At 44.8% G+C, this 18,904-nt stretch overlaps 3 protein-coding genes across 6 annotated transcripts; 2 read left to right on the top strand and 1 right to left on the bottom strand.

Moving 5' to 3' along the window:
- The first annotated feature begins 1,017 nt into the window (after positions 1–1,017).
- LOC115576091 (GTPase IMAP family member 4-like) lies at positions 1,018–9,254 on the top strand. 2 transcript variants are annotated; one of them, XR_003982769.1, is made up of 2 exons: positions 1,018–1,076; positions 9,051–9,254. XR_003982769.1 is itself a non-coding variant. In XM_030408596.1 (2 exons), exons 1-2 carry the CDS (start codon positions 1,049–1,051, stop codon positions 2,799–2,801), a joined length of 378 nt encoding a protein of 125 aa, XP_030264456.1. In that variant the 5' UTR covers positions 1,020–1,048; the 3' UTR covers positions 2,802–3,473. The 2 variants fall into 2 exon arrangements, 1 of the variants encoding a protein (XP_030264456.1); XM_030408596.1 differs by lacking the exon at positions 9,051–9,254 and adding an exon at positions 2,452–3,473 and having other exon boundaries at positions 1,020–1,076.
- A 55-nt stretch (positions 9,255–9,309) lies between these two features.
- Positions 9,310–12,566, top strand: LOC115575077 (uncharacterized). The gene is made up of 2 exons (XM_030406877.1): positions 9,310–9,384; positions 10,206–12,566. The coding sequence occupies exon 2, from the start codon at positions 10,208–10,210 to the stop codon at positions 11,744–11,746; it is 1,539 nt and encodes a 512-aa protein (XP_030262737.1). The 5' UTR covers positions 9,310–9,384; positions 10,206–10,207; the 3' UTR covers positions 11,747–12,566.
- A 4,143-nt stretch (positions 12,567–16,709) lies between these two features.
- LOC115576019 (uncharacterized) lies at positions 16,710–18,195 on the bottom strand. 3 transcript variants are annotated; one of them, XM_030408487.1, is made up of 3 exons: positions 18,005–18,195; positions 17,797–17,818; positions 16,710–17,635 (listed from the first exon to the last, which is right to left on the bottom strand). In XM_030408487.1, the coding sequence occupies exons 2-3, from the start codon at positions 17,811–17,813 to the stop codon at positions 16,744–16,746; spliced, it is 909 nt and encodes a 302-aa protein (XP_030264347.1). In that variant the 5' UTR covers positions 17,814–17,818; positions 18,005–18,195; the 3' UTR covers positions 16,710–16,743. The 3 variants fall into 3 exon arrangements, with proteins under 3 accessions (XP_030264347.1, XP_030264345.1, XP_030264346.1); XM_030408485.1 differs by lacking the exon at positions 17,797–17,818; XM_030408486.1 differs by having other exon boundaries at positions 17,797–18,195.
- Positions 18,196–18,904: the final 709 nt, after the last annotated feature.

Genomic DNA, 18,904 nt, shown 5'->3' on the forward strand with positions numbered 1-18,904 from the left:
CAATTCTCCATCAATACGCCACCAATACTCCACCAATTCTCCACTAATAGTCCACCAATTCTCCACCAATACTCCAACAATACTCCACTAATTCTCAGTCAATTCTCCTCCAATTCTTCATCAATACGCCACCAATACTCCACCAATTCTCCACCAATACTCCACCAATTCTCCACTAATAGTCCACCAATTCTCCACCAATACTCCACCAATTCTCCACCAATACTCCACCAATTCTCCACTAATACTCCACCAATACTCCACCAATTCTCCACCAATACTCCACCAATTCTCCACTGATACCCTGGAAAGTGACAACGTTATGATTGACATAATGACATAATCGCCTTTTAAACCTTTTTGTTACATTTTAAAAGCAGAATTTTCGAGTTCTCAGTCTGCTGCTTTTTCCTGTGTATCCAACACTGTTGTGGAAAACAAACTGTTGAGCAAATATATGTTCCCAACAGAACCTGAGCAGTGGATGTGGAATATAGTTGCCAAAGACTCTGTTTGAATGTGTGTGAATTAAAGCTCTCTTTAATGAAATGTAATAAAGACGAAAATTCTGCAGAAACTCAACTCAAAATCTGAACGTGTCTGTTTGTGTGACTGGTTTGTTTGTTTAAGTGTCATTTATGATTTTGTGTTTCAATAAAATCATAAAATCAACACAATGAATGAAAAGTCCTTCACAGAGGGAGAATATACTTCCGAGCCGGACTGTGTTCCTGTTGGTGTGGTACTGAAAGGTCCAGTCACTAACAGTGATGCTGCAGGCTGCAGGTCCACGTGTGACTGATGACTCTCTCCAGCTCAACACTTCTCAACAACTGTGGAACTGTGAACAAGTCTTTGTGCTCAGCCTCCTGATTTGTTGCCTGCAGTCCTTCTTTATCTCTGGTCTGTGAGTGGTCAGAGATTGGTTAGAAACAGATGATGGGTATTTCAGGGGAGGGAACAAGAAGCTATAATATATAAACTGCTGTGTCAGAAGAAGACATCCAGTGACGGGAGATCACAGACCTGCTGCCTCTACAAGAACAAGATGAGCGGTGAAGAGTCGCAACGCTCTTGTAAGTTCCCGAGACATTTTATTGACCATGAAGCAGTTCACTGTTATACCTGTGATGCCTGAAGTTTGTCAGAAAGTATTCAAATCTATTTATATCTATTTGCAATGTGTTCAGTTTATTATACAACTGTTTGATTACTTTGTTCATATTGTGATGTAAGTTAGCTCTAAATAAATGATTAGTATTTGATGACAGTAACTAACAGTGTTTGCAGCCTCGCATGTTTGTGTTGATGATCCACTCTGTGTTCTGACGGCTGACAAAAATACTAAAACATAAAAACGCAGCAAAAACCTTGTTCAGCCAAGTCAGAGTTTATATGTATGTTTAACATGTTTATAACACGACAAACAGATCAATATAAAGCAAAGAATCAAAACATGAAAGAGACAGACAGTAACACTGTGCGATGTGTTCACTGTTCCTGGTCTCTGTTCAGACTCTTCAGACTGTTTTCTTCGATGGCGTAAATGAAAAGTTTGGTTTTGATTTTTCTTTGGATTCTTGCTGTTTTAAAGATGGTAAAACACAACCTATGTTGTAGGAACTGTGTGTCCAAGATTAAAACAAAACCAGCTGTAAAAAAACAAAGTTCAGACTCATTTGATCTTTTCTTTGTTGTTCTCTTGCAGAGAGAATCGATGAGACTCTTGTTGCTTGGTAACAAAGAAAAGGTACATTTGTGTGTCGTCTGCATAATTATGATAGCTGATCAAATTATTTAGTATAATCTGTCCTAATGGAAGCTTGTTAGAGCCCTGCTGACCTCCCCACTTCATGTTGGTGCACTCAGATTTTTTTTTGATTGATTTATTTATTTATGGATCGAAAACACAATAAAACGGTAATCCAAAAGGATGACATGCAAAAGTGTACAACTTATTTCCAGCATGGTCCTTGGTGTTACACATAAAACAACTAAAACAAGAGGCAGACAACACAGAAAACAAAGAAATAAGAAACGCAAAAGAGAGTTGAAAACTATCTAAAATATCTTATTCCATAAAATCTGCTTAACCTGTCTTTTAAAAATTCCGCTAGATGATGCAAGTTGAGTAGCAGTAGGTAAGCCATTCCATACCATGATCCCAGTACCCACAACAAAGCCTAGTGATGGCCAATATCCAGGCACAATGAAACCGTTTGTTCCTTTTGAAGAGTCCCAGTTCGTTCCATATGTTGTCTACAATTGTTTGGTTGATAGATCAACCAAACAAACAAAAAAACAAACAAAGGTACCCACAGTCTGCAAAATCAGTCCTTTGTCACAGAAAGTTCACTGTGATGCTGGTACATTTTTAACTGCAGAACTGAGTATCAGCGAAGGTCCGATTCTTTCCTCCACCACTAACGTCTGTGTGATATTGTCCAACAGACTCCTCACAGCTGAGGATCGTACTCGTCGGGAAGGTTGGAACTGGGAAGACTTCAGTCATGAACACCTTCCTGAGGAGCTGCGAGGAAAATGAGAAACCTGATTCTAGCGGGACAGAACCGTGTCAAGTCCAGATCGCAGGACAATCTGTGGTCCTTGTCAACACTCCTGGTCTGTGCAGCGCAGAACAAACAGATGAGGAGGTGATGAAGGAGATCAAGCGATGTGTCTCCCTCGCTGCTCCTAAAACCTCATGTGTTCCTGTTCGTCCTCAGCTGTCTGGACAGATTCACAGAAGAAGAACAGGACGTGGTGAAGATGATCAAGGCGACATTTGGAGAACATGTTAAAGATTACACTATGGTTTTGTTCACGTGTGGAGACGAACTGAAGAAAAAGGGAAAAGCTATTGAAGACTTCATTAACAACAGCAGTGCTCTCAGAGGCTTTGTTGATGAATGTGAAGGAAGATACCACGTTGTTGATAACAGAGACCAGGATGCATCTCAAGTCACAGAGCTGCTGCAGAAGATCAGCGTCATGGTTCAGAAAAACGGAAGAAAGTGCTACTCTGCTGAAATCAGTCATGAGGCTGAGAAAGAAGGGAAAACATTGGGGGTCAGGAAGAGAATCGCTCTCAGTGTGAATGGCTCAGCTCTGGTGGGAGCAGCTCTCGGAGGAGTTGTGTCGCACTTTGTCGGGAGCTCGGTCGGAGTTCTAGCTGGAGTTGCAGCGGGCGGAGCAGTCGGAGGCGTTCTGGGAGGCGTAGGCATCGTTACAGCTGAAAACATTCGTGCTAAAACATGCATGACACAGTGAACCGTCATCGTCCTTATGATGTAAAAGAGACGTTTAGTCATGGTCCTGTCACCTCGGCTTCATTGTGTGTGTTTTCTGTCTTTTCTGGGTTTTGGCTTGTCTTTCACAGAGTGTCTTTCCCCTCCTTCCTCGTCTTCCCCTTGTATTTATAGTTTGTCTGGATTCTGTTCATTTGCCATCTTACAAGTCTGTTCCGACCCATTCAGAGCTTTACATGTCTCCTGTAGTCCGACACTGACAGCATGATGTTTACTGCTGTGCACATACAACACTGTGCAGACTCACCTGCAACTGTCTGCAGACAGTGGATCCACTATATGATGCCAGACTCATACGCTCTTTAAGAACTGTTTTACAGGCCATCTTTAGTGATCTAAAAATCATTTGTAATGTAAAATTATTGATATAAATAAACAACACTGCAGAACATTGCTGCAGTTCAGTATCGCCACCAATACATCTGATATTTTATTGTGTTGATCAAGTTTATTTGTTAAGATAACTGATAGAATTGGATTCATTTGGTGTATTAGTTTGCATATCACTGTGTTGATAAAGTTGATTTCTGTAGATGTCATTAACCTTCAGTCTGCATCAAAGCATCTGAAGGTTTTTACTTTAGTGTCAGCTGTAACTTTGATACAGACCAAGTCACTCAACGCTTCACGCTGTTAGCATCCGGTACAGACTGCAGACTGCTTTGTTTCATGTCATCATCAGTATGATCAATATTCAGTTCAATATGTGGGAAATAATTAGTGTTTGACTGCAAAAGATATAGAGATATTATCTTCCACAGGAGCCACAGTGTTGCTCACCTGGCTGAGACGGTTCACTGGGTTGATGGGCGGGGACAACGTGTTTAAAGTAGTAGTAGAAGTAAATGTAGTAGATGTAGTAAATGAGCTCCTGATCTCTCAGGGGATGTAAATGAACCTGAACCTCCATCAGGTGACATCAGACGTTCTCCTCCATTAGGTGAAGCTGCAGCTGTAGATTAATTCTCCTGCAGCTCATAAAGAGATGAAGTCATGACAGCATGTACTGAACATGAAGGCAGTCTGTGTGTGTTTAAGCTAACAGGCTCATTTATCTGCTGGCTGTTAGTCCAACAGTGTGTAACCGTCAGAGGTTGGTTGTGTCTCCCAGTCGACATCAGAGCTGCTGCAGAGCTGAAGTCAGCGATGGATCGTAGAGATGGAAGGATTCTCATGTTTCCACCTCTTAGGCCTCCATGTCATCAGAGTGCCTGATCAGAAGAAGTGCTCATTAACTGACATGTTATTTGGTGCAAAACTCTTTATTATAGAAAACACAAGAGCTCAAAGACCATGACTGCAGCACTATCCACCAATGAGAGGACAGAGCTGGTGTCTGAACCTTTAAACAGGTGGCTGCTGTGCTGCTGGCAGGTGCTCAGACTGTAGAGAGTATACTTGCGCCCTGAAGACTCACATACACACACACACACACACACAAGTGTGTTTATTTGACGTTTTCAGATGAGGTAGGTGGAAGAAGGTTTGTGGTGTTTGGGATCTTTTTGTTCTGTTCTGCTACTTCCTGTCTGTCCGTTCCTGAAAAGGGTCTGAGGACTGAGGACTGAGGGTCTGAGGACTGAGGACTGTGGGTCTGAGGTCTGAGGACTGAGGACTGTGGGTCTGAGGTCTAAGGACTGAGGACTGAGGACTGAGGGTCTGAGAACTGAGGGTCTGAGGACTGAGGACTGTGGGTCTGAGGTCTGAGGACTGAGGACTGAGGGTCTGAGGACTGAGGAATCAGGGTCTGAGGACTGAGGACTGAGGGTCTGAGGACTGAGGAATCAGGGTCTGAGGACTGAGGACTGTGGGTCTGAGGACTGAGTGTATGAGGACTGAGGAATCAGGGTCTGAGGACTGAGGACTGTGGGTCTGAGGACTGAGGGTCTGAGGACTGAGGGTCTGAGGACTGAGGGTCTGAGGACTGAGGAATCAGGGTCTGAGGACTGAGGACTGTGGGTCTGAGGACTGAGGGTCTGAGGACTGAGGGTCTGAGGACTGAGGAATCAGGGTCTGAGGACTGAGGACTGTGGGTCTGAGGTCTGAGGACTGAGGACTGTGGGTCTGAGGATTGAGGACTGTGGGTCTCAGGTCTGAGGACTGAGGGTCTGAGGTCTGAGGACTGAGGGTCTGAGGACTGAGGAATCAGGGTCTGAGGACTGAGGACTGAGGACTGAGGAATCAGGGTCTGAGGACTGAGGACTGTGGGTCTGAGGACTGAGGGTCTGAGGACTGAGGGTCTGAGGACTGAGGAATCAGGGTCTGAGGACTGAGGACTGTGGGTCTGAGGTCTGAGGACTGAGGACTGTGGGTCTGAGGATTGAGGACTGTGGGTCTCAGGTCTGAGGACTGAGGGTCTGAGGTCTGAGGACTGAGGGTCTGAGGACTGAGGAATCAGGGTCTGAGGACTGAGGACTGAGGACTGACGGTCTGAGGACTGAGGGTCTGAGGACAGAGGAATCAGGGTCTGAGGTCTGAGGACTGAGGGTCTGAGGACTGAGGACTGTGGGTCTGAGGACTGAGGGTCTGAGGACTGAGGAATCAGGGTCTGAGGACTGAGGACTGTGGGTCTGAAGACTGAGGGTCTGAGGACTGAGGAATCAGGGTCTGAGGACTGAGGACTGTGGATCTGAGGACTGAGGAATCAGGGTCTGGGGACTGAGGACTGTGGGTCTGAGGACTGAGGGTCTGAGGACTGAGGAATCAGGGTCTGAGGACTGAGGACTGTGGGTCTGAGGACTGAGGAATCAGGGTCTGAGGACTGAGGACTGTGGGTCTGAGGACTGAGGGTCTGAGGACTGAGGAATCAGGGTCTGAGGACTGAGGACTGTGGGTCTGAAGACTGAGGGTCTGAGGACTGAGGAATCAGGGTCTGAGGACTGAGGACTGTGGATCTGAGGACTGAGGAATCAGGGTCTGGGGACTGAGGACTGTGGGTCTGAGGACTGAGGGTCTGAGGACTGAGGAATCAGGGTCTGAGGACTGAGGACTGTGGGTCTGAGGTCTGAGGACTGAGGACTGAGGACTGTGGGTCTGAGGTCTGAAGACTGAGGACTGAGGGTCTGAGGATTGAGGACTGTGGGTCTGAGGTCTGAGGACTGAGAATCTGAGGACTGAGGAACCAGGGTCTGAGGACTGAGGACTGAGGGTCTGAAGACTGAGGGTATGAGGACTGAGGAATCAGGGTCTGAGGACTGAGGACTGAGGGTCTGAGGACTGAGGGTCTGAGGTCTGAGGACTGAGGACTGAGGGTCTGAGGACTAAGGAATCAGGGTCTGATTGACTGAGGTCTGGGGACTGAGGACTGAGGGTCTGGGGACTGACGTCTGAGGACTGAGGAATGAGGGTCTGAGGACTGAGGTCTGACGACTGTGGACTGAGGACTGAGGACTGAGGACTGAGGGACTGAGTTCTGAGGACTGAGGGTCTGGGGACTGAGGACTTGGGGTCTGATGACTGGGGGTCTGAGGACTGAGGACTGTGGACTGAGGACTTGGGGTCTGATGACTGGGGGTCTGAGGACTGAGGACTGTGGACTGAGGACTGGGGACTGAGGACTGAGGACGGAGGGACTGAGTTCTGCGGACTGAGGGTCTGGAGACTGAGGACTGGGGGTCTGAGGACTGGGGGTCTGAGGACAGAGGACTGTGGACTGGGGGTCTGAGGACTGAGGACTGTGGACTGAGGACTGAGGGACTGAGGACTGAGGACTGAGGGTCTGAGGTCTGAGGACTGAGGACTGAGGGACTGAGGTCTGAGGACTGAGGACTGAAGGACTGAGGTCTGAGGACTGAGGACTGAGGACTGAAGGACTGAGGTCTGAGGACTGAGGACTGAGGGTCTGAGGACTGAGGGTCTGGGGACTGAGGGTCTGAGGACTGAGGGTCTGGGGACTGAGGGTCTGATGTCTGAGGACTGAGGACTGTGGGTCTGAGGACTGAGTACTGAGAACTGAGGACTGAGTGTCTGGGGACTGAGGACTTGGGGTCTGATGACTGGGGGTCTGAGGACTGAGGACTGTGGACTGAGGACTGGGGACTGAGGACTGAGGACGGAGGGACTGAGTTCTGCGGACTGAGGGTCTGGAGACTGAGGACTGGGGGTCTGGGGACTGGGGGTCTGAGGACAGAGGACTGTGGACTGGGGGTCTGAGGACTGAAGGACTGAGGACTGAGGGTCTGGGGACTGAGGGTCTGAGGACTGAGGGTCTGGGGACTGAAGGTCTGATGTCTGAGGACTGAGGACTGTGGGTCTGAGGACTGAGGACTGAGAACTGAGGACTGAGGGTCTGAGGACAAAATACGACAAAACATGATGAAACACGACGAGACACAACAAAACAACTGAGAGTCTGATGACGGAGGGTCTGGTAGAGGAGGAAAGGACTGTAAACTTGCCATCAGGCTGGACCGTCTCCTGGTGTGATGAGTTGATGATAGCAGGGCAGTAAGTCGTTGTGCAGCAGGCAGAGCTCCACATGTTGGAGATGAAGTCAAGTGAAGCAGCATCTACGTGTTATTTCAGTTTATTTGAGCCTTAAAGACAAAAGATGTTCTTGTTCCTGTGAAGCTGCTGCAGATTCATCTGTTCACCTCATAAAGATAAACAACATTACAGCCTGTGATTTACATGTGAAGGCGGCCGGAGAGTCTCTGTGTGTGTTTAAGCAAACAGAAGGTCATTTATCTGCACAGGCAGCTGACTGTTATTCAAATACAGAGTTCTTGTTTCAAAAATATTTTTGTTCTGTTCTAACGGCTCACAGTGTCCATCACTCACACAGAGGAGCAGTAACCTTACAGATGCATGACATCATGTCACCTCATCAATAAGTGAAGGTCGGAGCTGTTTGAGTTGTTGGACACACAGCTGATGGAAACTTCAGTGTGTCGTCAATAAGAAGGTGCTTACTCATATCTGAGATATATCTATAGACCCTGTGCATGTTACCATAACAACCAATCAACCAATCAACAGCTGACCTCGACTTTATTGATCTCACCTGGTGCAAAATACATTTCATTTACATTCACATTCATCAGGGGCTTTTGTCCAAAGCAACTTACAATAAGTACATTTGTCACAAGTGCATGCTCTGCGGGGTCAAGGTGAAGTCTGAACAGATGAGTCTTGAGTCTTTTGCTGAAGATAATGTTGAAATCCATAAGATAAAACATACAATCCTACACATCACATCCACGCAGTCTGGTCTGCAGGACTCAAACCATCAACCCATCTCCTGATACAATATCAATAACACAAACAAAACAAAAGAAAGTGTCACTTATCAAACACAAAGCCTTCACAACGAAACACAACGACTTGATCATTAAACTTTATCCAGTTCATAGAGAGCTGACAAACCCCCCCCCCACACACACCCCCACACACACACACACACACACACACACACACACACCCACACACACCCACACCCCACACACACACCACCACACACACACACACACACACACACACACACACCCCACACACACCCACACCCACACACACCCACACCCACACACACACACACACACACCCACCCACACCCACACCCACACACACCCACACCCACACCCACCCACACCCACACACACACACACACACACACAGTTGACTGAAGTTATTCATTACCTTCACAGGTGAAATGAACACGTGTCGTTTCCATTAATAACCTGGATAACGTTATCAGCCTCGTCTCTCTATCGTTTCTTCATACGTGACAAACCTCTTTGTCTCCAGCTGCCCAGGACTGGATGAGAATCCCACCTGGAGAGAAGGTGTGGCCAGTCAGCTTCTATAAATCTACAGGTTCTGTCCTGTTAAGCTCAGAGTTCAGAGGCTTCCTCTGATGCTCCAACAACCTGCAGACTGTCTTCAGACCGAGATCACATCCAGCATCCAGCTGCTGACCAACCAGCTGCTGACCAACCATCCTGCTGACCAACCATCCTGCTGACCAACCAGCTGCTGACCAACCATCCTGCTGACCAACCATCCTGCTGACCAACCATCCTGCTGACCAACCAGCTGCTGAGCAACCATCCTGCTGACCCTCTTCAGTGTCCATCTTCAGGTCTGTCTGTTGAGGGTTGTATTCATTCTAAACCTGAGAGGATCAGTGTGCACTAATTATGGTCTCCTTTTCCACTGTGGAACTATTAATGGTTCTTCATACTGTCACTACTACAACTAGTACTGCTTCTACTTCTGTTGGTGGTATTATTATGATTACTAACTCATTTGTCAGCTTTGAAACCTGGTCGTGGCGCGCTGCACAGTAAAACAGGATAAATGTGAACATCAGGTCAGTATTCATGATAAAACTGGCTCCTACCATCCCAACTCACCTCCCACTTCATGTCATGTTTAAACTTCTATATTTAATTCAAATGACATGTTCCATTCATGGGATGTTGCAGAATCCTCCAGCTGTACTGCAAATACCTTTGTAGTTATGAATTCTTGAAGTTTGATCCTCTGAGCTAAATGTGAGCTAAATGTTATCTTGTGAGTTGTTAACTGTTGGTTTGACATCTTGTTTTTCACTGGATTGTGTTGAAATGTGTTGTGAACCTCACAGAGACACTGAGGATCGTTTACAACATGTGTGCTTTTAAATACTGGATGCTGAATGTCTACAGTCGTCACATTAATACGATTATTTCAAATATTAACTTCTCCACTAGATTATTCTGTTATCTTCAGCACATTTCTGACCTGCTCTGTTATGAAGCATCCAGACCTCTCAGCTGGTCTGGGATCAGGTCAACACTGCAGCTTCTTCTACTAGTCTTCATACTTGTATGCTGACAAAATAAATCATCTCTGAATAAATGTGTTGAGCAGAAATAATAAAGGAGTTATTAATGTGTTTGTCATGTTGTGTGTTGGCAGTCATGGCGTCTCCTGGCCTGCTGCTCCTCCTGTTGGTGTCGTCCTCCCTCCTGCTCTCCAACGTCTCCGCGGATATCGAGAACATGATTCGATCTACAGGCCAAGTGGCTCGAAAGACCATTTCTATGTTCAATGACCTTGGTGTGCCTTTGTTGGCACTGATACCAGTTGATGGGAAGCTGATAAATCTTTGTACCAAGTTAGGACTCGGGGTCTTACTGAGATTGACTGGGAAAGATGAGAAATCAGTAGCAGATCTTCTCAAGTCGGAATTTAAAAGTCTTAATTCTAAGATCAATGAATATCATGCAGAGCAGAAATGGCAGATCTGGGCAGCTGGTGGCTTCCACAAACCAGAGCTGGAAATAAAAGTAGCCTGGGAGCAGTTTGAAATACTTATCAGCAGTTTGCCCGGTAAAAATGAGGACGATGTAAAGAACCTTAAAGATGAATTTATTAAGAAATACATCAAATCTGGCATAGATGAATTGCACACATACCTGAAGGCTGAAGAACCATCCCTCATAAACAACCTTGGAAAGGGGCTGGTTGAAGAGTTTAAATGTCATGAAAAAGATATTCTAGGATATATTGTATTGATTAATTCACTTATCTACAAGGGCAATCTGATGAACCATTTCAGCTACCAACACGAGAAAACTCAGACTCAGCAAAAGATTGATCACTCAGCTGAAATTGCATACAAGAGTTCATCAGTATTGTTCGAACTTCACAAGTCCTGCATTTTCAACAGTTATAAGTATATTGAAAAGGAGGTGAAAGACCTCATTAATGACCAAAAACGCAGAAAACTGGCACATGAAGTCAGGTCATTCTTGGCGGAGACATATGACAGGTATGACTGGATGGTTGTTGCATATAAAACCACGAACTCTGACCATACCGAATTAAGATCACTGAACAAACACACCTTGACAGGGTTTCATGAAGCGGTAACATCAGGGGCTGTAAGTGTGTCCTTCGTCAGACAGGTGAAGGGGACTCACACAATGGCAGATAAAGTTGGACGAGCCATTGAAAGATGCATCAGTAAGACGTATGACTGTCATAAGGTAGCAGAGAAACTCAAGGACTGTAAAGAAAAAGTGGACGGAATTGAATTGTCCAAGACTTACACAGCAGTGCACGCCTTCGTGGACAAAGCCCACCATAGTTACGAGGCAGAAATAGTTCCAGAGCATCCAATCAGCCGTGACGACACAACAGTTCCTTATCTTTATAAAGGAGTGTGTAAAAAATATAAACTCAGCATTCCACTGATAAAATATGGTGGCAAATTTGTGGTTTTGATTAAAAGTGATGAAGAGATAAAGATACAAGATCCCTGCAAAGACATGAAATGTAGTGGTGACAATAGAGAAGGCGATAGAGGCAATTGTGTTCCTATACCAGAAACCTTCAGAGCGATGTGTGAGTGTAAGCGTCCATACTACGGCGAACACTGTGAGCTCAGCATAGACGACTACAAGAAGGAGTTACAGAAAGACTTGGAGGACCGGTCAGAAAGTGCTACAGGGTAACAGCAGGATTATAACCGCTGCATCATAGTCGACCTGCAGGAGTCTGCTGGTGTCGACTAATTTCATGAAATGAGTTTCTTGTCTTTAACAGACGCTCCAGCACTTTGTCTGCCTGTTAGACATCTTACTGAAGCTGATGTAACACAGGAAGTTTAATCCACACCAAAATATCAGAGTAAATACTGACAGCTAGTTGTTTCTATCTGCCTCCAGTTGTTGCATGAAGCTAAGCTAACTAGCTGCTGGCACTAGCCTCATAGTAACTTCACTCACATGACAGCAGTGACAATCTTCCAGGATGTGTTTAGCCTAGCTTAGCATAAAGACTGGACACTGGGGGAAACTGCTAGCCTACATCTTTTTGCCAACATGCAGATATAAGTAGCTGCAGCTGATCAAAACAGTCTGAACCAGTAAAACAAAGTCAGCCTGAACTCAACAATTCTCCCGTCTAACAAACAAGAGTTCATTTCATGAAATTGACGACTTTTCTGATAATTGTGATGTCATCGTGAGCTGTAACGCAAACTGCCTTGTAAAGAGAGCCTTTGTCCGCAGACAGACAGACAGACAGACAGTATATTTATAGAGACGCACTGACTGACCTGCTGATTCTAGTCTGTGACTGAGTGAAACAGAAATGTGTCGATCAAACGGGTGAAAACATCAAACTGACAGCGACATTTAATCTGTGTGACCTGTGTGACATCATCATCACCTGCTGCCTGCCAATGAAATCAAACTGGACAAAGTTTGAACCAATGAGAAGCCTCCTGCTTCCTGCTTCTGCTGAACTGAATAAAGCGTGTGTTGAAGCATCTTTGGTCTGAGTCTGATTTAATGGTTTCTATTTATCTTTATTATTTTCTACATTGTGGATCGATACTGAAGATGTCCAAACTATGAAGAAACACAAGATGAATTATGTTGTAAACAAAAAAGTGTTGAACAAACCAGAATATGATTTATATTTATATTCTTTAGTAGCCACCTTTTGATTTGATGAAAGCTCTGAATAATAATCAGCACCACACATGTAAAACCAGCCGTCAGCTTTACTGCGTCTCACAGAGACGACAGGTGGAACCAAAAATCCACAATTTGGACTCGTCAAACCAAAGTTCAGATTTCCACTGGACTAAAGTCCATTCAGTGTGTTTCTGGGCCCGAACACGTCTCTTCTTCTTCTTCCTCAGTCGTGACTTCTTTGCAGCAATTCGGCCATGAAGGTCTGATTATCAGAATCAGAATAAGAATCAGAATACTTTATTCATCTCCGGGGGAAATTGTTTTGTTCCAGATGCTCTGTGCAAAGTAGAAATAGAAATACAGCATGAATGGAAAGAAGAGATAAAGATACAGATATAAAAGAAATAGTAAAGTAGACAATCTCAAGTGTTCAATGACCACTCCATGTATGTACAAATATACAGTGCAATATATATTATGGGATTATGATGATTGACACAGTCTCCTCTGAACAGCTGGTGATGAGATGTGTCTGCTTCTTGAACTGGGTGAAGCGTTAACGTGGGCTCTGATGTGGAGACTGATGAACTCGTCCTCTGCAGAGGTGACTCCTGTCTTAAAGTAATGATGGACTGTCGTTGGTCTTTACTAGCTGAGTGGTTCTGGTCATAATACGGATCAGAACAGTCGTCCAACAGGGCGGTTCACTGTGTACCATCCCTCCTCTGCACAACACAACTGATGGACTCAAACACATTAAGAAGGCAAGAAACTCCACAAATGAACTCTCGACAAGACGCAGCTGCTCACTGAAAACCCTTCCAGTCATGAATCTGACAGAGAGAATGTCAGAAGTGTCGTCAGATCAAAAGGTGTGACTGAAGAATATAAAATATAAAACACATTCTGGTTCAACACTTTTTTGTTTACTGCTTAATTCCACTCGGTCCCTTCAGTTTGGATGTCTGAAGTGAAGCAGCTGATGGTGACAGAGTGGATGTTGGAGGTAACAGTGAGCAGGTGAGTCCAGGTGAGTCTCTGCTGCTGCAGTGACGTCATCAGCCCAGCAGAGGGCGCTCCAACATCACACATGACTCCAGCTCAGATTCTGCTGCAGGATGTTTCCTGAGGCTGACTGGAGTGAGCTCAGCCCGGCTGCAGAAAATAATCTGGAACAAACACGTTTATGATTCTTCCAGGTTTTATAAATGAACATAATGAGAAACTCTCGTCACACACTGACTGCAGCTCTAATCCTGAGACAGCACTTCATCAGAGATCAGAGTGTGTTGGACTCATTAAGAGTGAACAGCTGACACAGTGTGAGCCACACAACTCTGTCAGAGCTGGAGGCTAAAGAGCACTGCGGGAGGAATCGAACCACCAACCTCCTGAACAAGAACCCAGCTGCTGCAGCACCGAGCCACAGCTGACACATGGACTCCTTCATGAGTCTGTCAGCAGCTAGAGACTCTGCTGCAGTACCTGCAGCGCCACCAGAGGGCGCACCACGTTACATGAGGTCATTAATGAGACGTCACAGCTGTGAACCAGAGAGTCTGTGAAGGTTCTGATCCAACAACTCTACAGCTCAGTGTGGGCGTCAAACTCACAACCTGTGAGCAGTGTGTCAGGATGTGTTCATGCACCAACACAACACATGCTGACACTGGACCCACACACTGAACCCACACAGTGAGTCCACAGGAAGTGTGTGTGTGTGTGTGTGTGTGTGTGTGTGTGTGTGTGTGGGTTAGAGATCACAGTGTCTCGTCCTCTTTGTCTCTCTGCTTGTTGCCTGTATTCAGCCTGCAGACGGTCCAGAGGTTTGAGACTCCGTCCAGAGATGTTGGAGACATGGGTTCGATCCCCAGCTGGGGCGTCAACAGGTAGGAGACAGCTGTGTGTGTGATTGTGTGTCTGTGTTCAAAACAAAAACCAAACCGATCATGTCCATCAAACTTCGTCCGTTGCGTTCGTCGCTCGCTCGCTCGTGGAATTTGCGCCGTCGGCTGGTTGATCCAGATCCTGGACCGGGTCCTAACCCTCCTGGAGGAAACACTGAGCAGGTGAGTCTGGTTGAGCTAGCTAGCTTGATGAAAGCTAGCTAGCGAGACTGGTTTCATACTTTGCTTTATTTAGTAAACAAACAGACTTAATTGAGTTGAAAATAATCTTTTAAACTGACAAACATCACAATACAAACAGGATCAATACTTCATCATCTCTCTTCATTCTACCACACAAAGATTTGACCAATAAGGTCCATGAGAGGGACAGGAGGGGGCGGGGCTTCAGCTCTCTTAGGAATGACCTTGACCAGGTAAAAACACCCTCACAGACTGAGGCAATGACAGAACACAGGATACAGACAAACATTATTATACACGAGTTCACTGTACATATCTTTTAAATCTCTGAATGTGTGTGAACATTTAAACTGTCCCAGATGATCCAGTGTAGCATCACTGGAGATATCAGATATGTGACGGTGGCCTGATGGTGTCAGATCAAGTTGTTCTTCATGTGAGAAAGTTTAAATTTTTAAGAAGGACTGGTGATATTAACTGACCTGATGTTTGGTGGCAGAGTTTTATATTGAGGAGGAGATAAAGTTTGGAGCTGTCATTACAGTACAGACGGTTTATTCAGACATAATCTCTGCGTAGAAAGCTAAACTCTGTGAAACAGCCTGTGAGGGAGCGAGCTGGCAGGGAGGAGGAGTCAAAGGTGGAGAAAAAGATTTTATTCAACCAGAAATCAAATTACAACATGTGCATCAAAAGAATGAATAAAAACTGAAGAATATGAGGAACACATGGTACATTAACAAATAACGTTCAGGTAAAACAACGAGACGTTCATTGTGTCAGTTTAAATTAGTTGTTCTGGATCAATGACACTAAAGCTGACTCTGATCTGAAGCTGTGTTGAACACAGCTAGCTGTTAGCTTCTTCAGCTGCTTCAGTATTAGAATTTCCAAACCTCTGCAGACGAGAAACAATCTGTTGATTCTGATTAACATCATATTTTTTTTTACTTTTGTTTTCTCTTCCCACAAGCTGCAAGCTGTGTCACTCTCTCATTCTCTATAGCTTCCTCCTCCTCCTCCTCCTCCTCTTTCTCTTCCTCCTCTCTTTCTTTCAGGCTTTAAAGTTGTTGTTTTTTCTCAACATGTGAAGTGTTTCCTCGCTCTGATCGAGGGTCTGAGGATGTCGTTCACTGTACAGATTTTAAAGCCCATTGAAGCGATGTGACTGTGATTTTGAGCTGTATAAATCAAACTGATTTGATTTGAAAAGGAGACAAAGGAGCAGACAGCTGATGCAGTCTGCATGACGTCCAGTCTGTGGAGTGAAGACAGCCAACACCTCATCTCTCTGATACCAAATGATTCCAACAATCAACTAAAAGTTCCAAAAACTTCATGTGCTACAATATATACCATAAAGAAATAAACTAAATATCTCAACTCACAGTCAGAATGGCCACTTCCTGTATTTAAGAGCTCTGTAGGGACAAGATGTCCCAGCAGCATCAACCTGAGATACCTCCACAGAAATTATGACATTTTAAGATTCAAGTGAGTTTGTAAAAAGAGCTGTGTACAGAAGTTAACAAAATGTTTGTGCTACAAATAGAAACTAATAAAAGCCAAAATTACTGAATAAACATGATATCTGAAACAAAGCTCAGCATTGATCTGTTAGCGGATGTGCATCAACAGTATGTTCGGTTAACTGTCTGGTTGCAGAAATCAAAACAAGCTGGACTTGTTCCCTGAGTGTCTGCTGCTAACACGGGTTAAATACAGAGAATGAACGTGGACGGTATCAGCCCAGAATAGACCTCATTAACTTTGGGTGCTGATCCAGCCAAAGGGATGGATCCAGGGATTTCTTTCCCTCTTTCTTTACGATTTTGAGATCAGGTGATGGGGTCACTTAACTAAAACTGAACTGAAAATCTGGGTTTTGAACATCTCTTCTTTTTATTTTCAGTTTTGACCCTGAAACACAGAAGATCTCTAACCAAACAGAGCTTTAAAGACTCTGTACGGGTACACACTGTCTCTGTTGAGCCACATTCTCTTTGAAGGTGTCATCACTGTTTTGTCTTTAGCACAGGCGTACTGCGCCTTCAGGTCATCCTCAGAAAGTAGTGCTCCTTCACGTCTGCCCAGACAGGCAGCGAGATGGACGGTGGCTTTATAACTGGAGAAATGCAGCACCAGTGACAGAGCCAAGGTGATGACTGAGAACGGGACTCTTAGTGACTGACCGATCGCTCCGGGGAGGCTGAACGTGATGACGATGCGGTTTTTCTCAGGTCGACCATACTTATCATTGAGATACTCAACGCGTTTCCAAACTCCGTCCTCGGGTTTCCTCAGAGTGCTGACGATGATGTTTGGGATCTTCTGCCCTCCAGCCTCCCTCATGGAGTTCCAGCTGTTGGGCAGCTTGTCAGGCTGATGTTTGCTGTCTGGAATGTGACAGCCTTCCTTTCCGCAGGAGAAGACTCTGTCCTCAGGCTGTATTCTTCCTGTAGCAACACCGTACACTACATCAGCAGACATGGTGCAGTTCCAGGGAGAATACAGGAGCACATCTCTGATGGAGGGCAGCGGCAGGAGGCAGCGAGCTGGAAACATCGGCGCTTTGATCTCTCCGTGTGCCACAAAGATGATGTCGATGTCCTTGCAGTCCGTCTTTGTCTTTTCCTTATCGAACTCCTCTTGCAGGAAATGAAACAGGTCAAAGATGGCCTCCGACTCTGAATTCTCTTGCAGCCATTGCTTACCTCCTTCGTCCTGACACTGATTTACTACAAACTGTACTAATTTTTTTTTTTCCTCAGGGCTCCTGTTTCTGCTTTCAATGATGTGCTTAACTTCTAACATCTCCCAAAAAATGTGTCTGCAGGAGGAAAAGGGAAAAAGAGGCATCTAAGTCATTTTGTTAACAAATTCAAAATATTTTTTACCAGGAGCACTTGGGATGCAAAATGCATTTTTGTGTGTGTGTCGTGCAGATTTATTTTTGCCTGGTATTTCACCTCAGGTTTGGAAGAGACTCACCTGTAGCTAAGAGTCATGGGAACTGGAATGAGTAATAAAAAGTATTTATAGGAATTGTTTTGTCCTTGTGAAAACGATGAGGTGTGTTTACGTTTCAGATTCTCATTTATCTCAGAATGTCGAAAATCTCTGGAACGTGTTTGAGTGATTAAAGAGGCTGATGGGATCTTTTAGTCTGTCATTAGTTGATGTGTATTTTCAGACTCACTGTATCATTCCAAGTTCATGCTTCATGTTTTCAAAGGCAGTCAACCACATGGCTTTAGCCATCTCTGTCAGACTCTTAGTGGAGGTGGTCTCACAATTGTTCAGATTTACACAGTTGTAAATCAGCTCAGGAAGTGAAAACACAAGTCCAAGTGCTCCTCCTGCGACCTGAAAATACAAATATCAACACTTATTTTAGTCCCTTTAGCTCCACAATAGCTGTAAAGCAAAGAGCAGTACATTTTTGCAGGCAAGCAAACTGTAAAAGAAGGAAGGGTCATGATGTCCCGTAGTGGTGGTGAATGTGCAAACCACTCCTTCATCTGTCCACTTACAGATTCTCAGGTTCTCAGACTGGGTGAAGGAGGCTCATGCAGCTTTGGTGTGTCGTTATTCAGATGTTTGTTTATTTGATGTGTTTTCAAGGTACATTTAATTTGTTTTCTATGTTAATTCAATTTCTCTTTAGCTGCACGTTGTGTGAATGCTATGCTAGTCCAGGGGTCAGCGACCTTTACTATCAAAAGAGCCTTTTTTGTCCCTCGCTTAAAACAAACTGTCTGGAGCCGTAAAACATATTTGTGTGTTATAATGAAGGTAACACAGCCAAGAAAGCCGATCAGAAAGAACATTCATTTGTATTTTAAATGATGTAACTCTGCAGGGAGCTACTTATGCTTACAGTAAAAGGTACTTCAACTTTGCATTTCCATTTCAATGATGCCATGTTTTGGTGTATTTATGAAACAAAATAACTAACCTACAATAAATAGAAATAGAGCAGCAATACAGAACTATATATGCAGACATACTCAAGTCCTCCCTGTTTGTGAAAATGTTATCGTTGATAATAAATGAACCACATAGCAGCAGCCTAGATTTAAAAACAGTTAAAGTAAAT

Source organism: Sparus aurata, chromosome 23 (genome assembly GCF_900880675.1).
Source record: "Sparus aurata chromosome 23, fSpaAur1.1, whole genome shotgun sequence".
NCBI classification, from domain to species: Eukaryota; Metazoa; Chordata; class Actinopteri; order Spariformes; family Sparidae; genus Sparus; species Sparus aurata.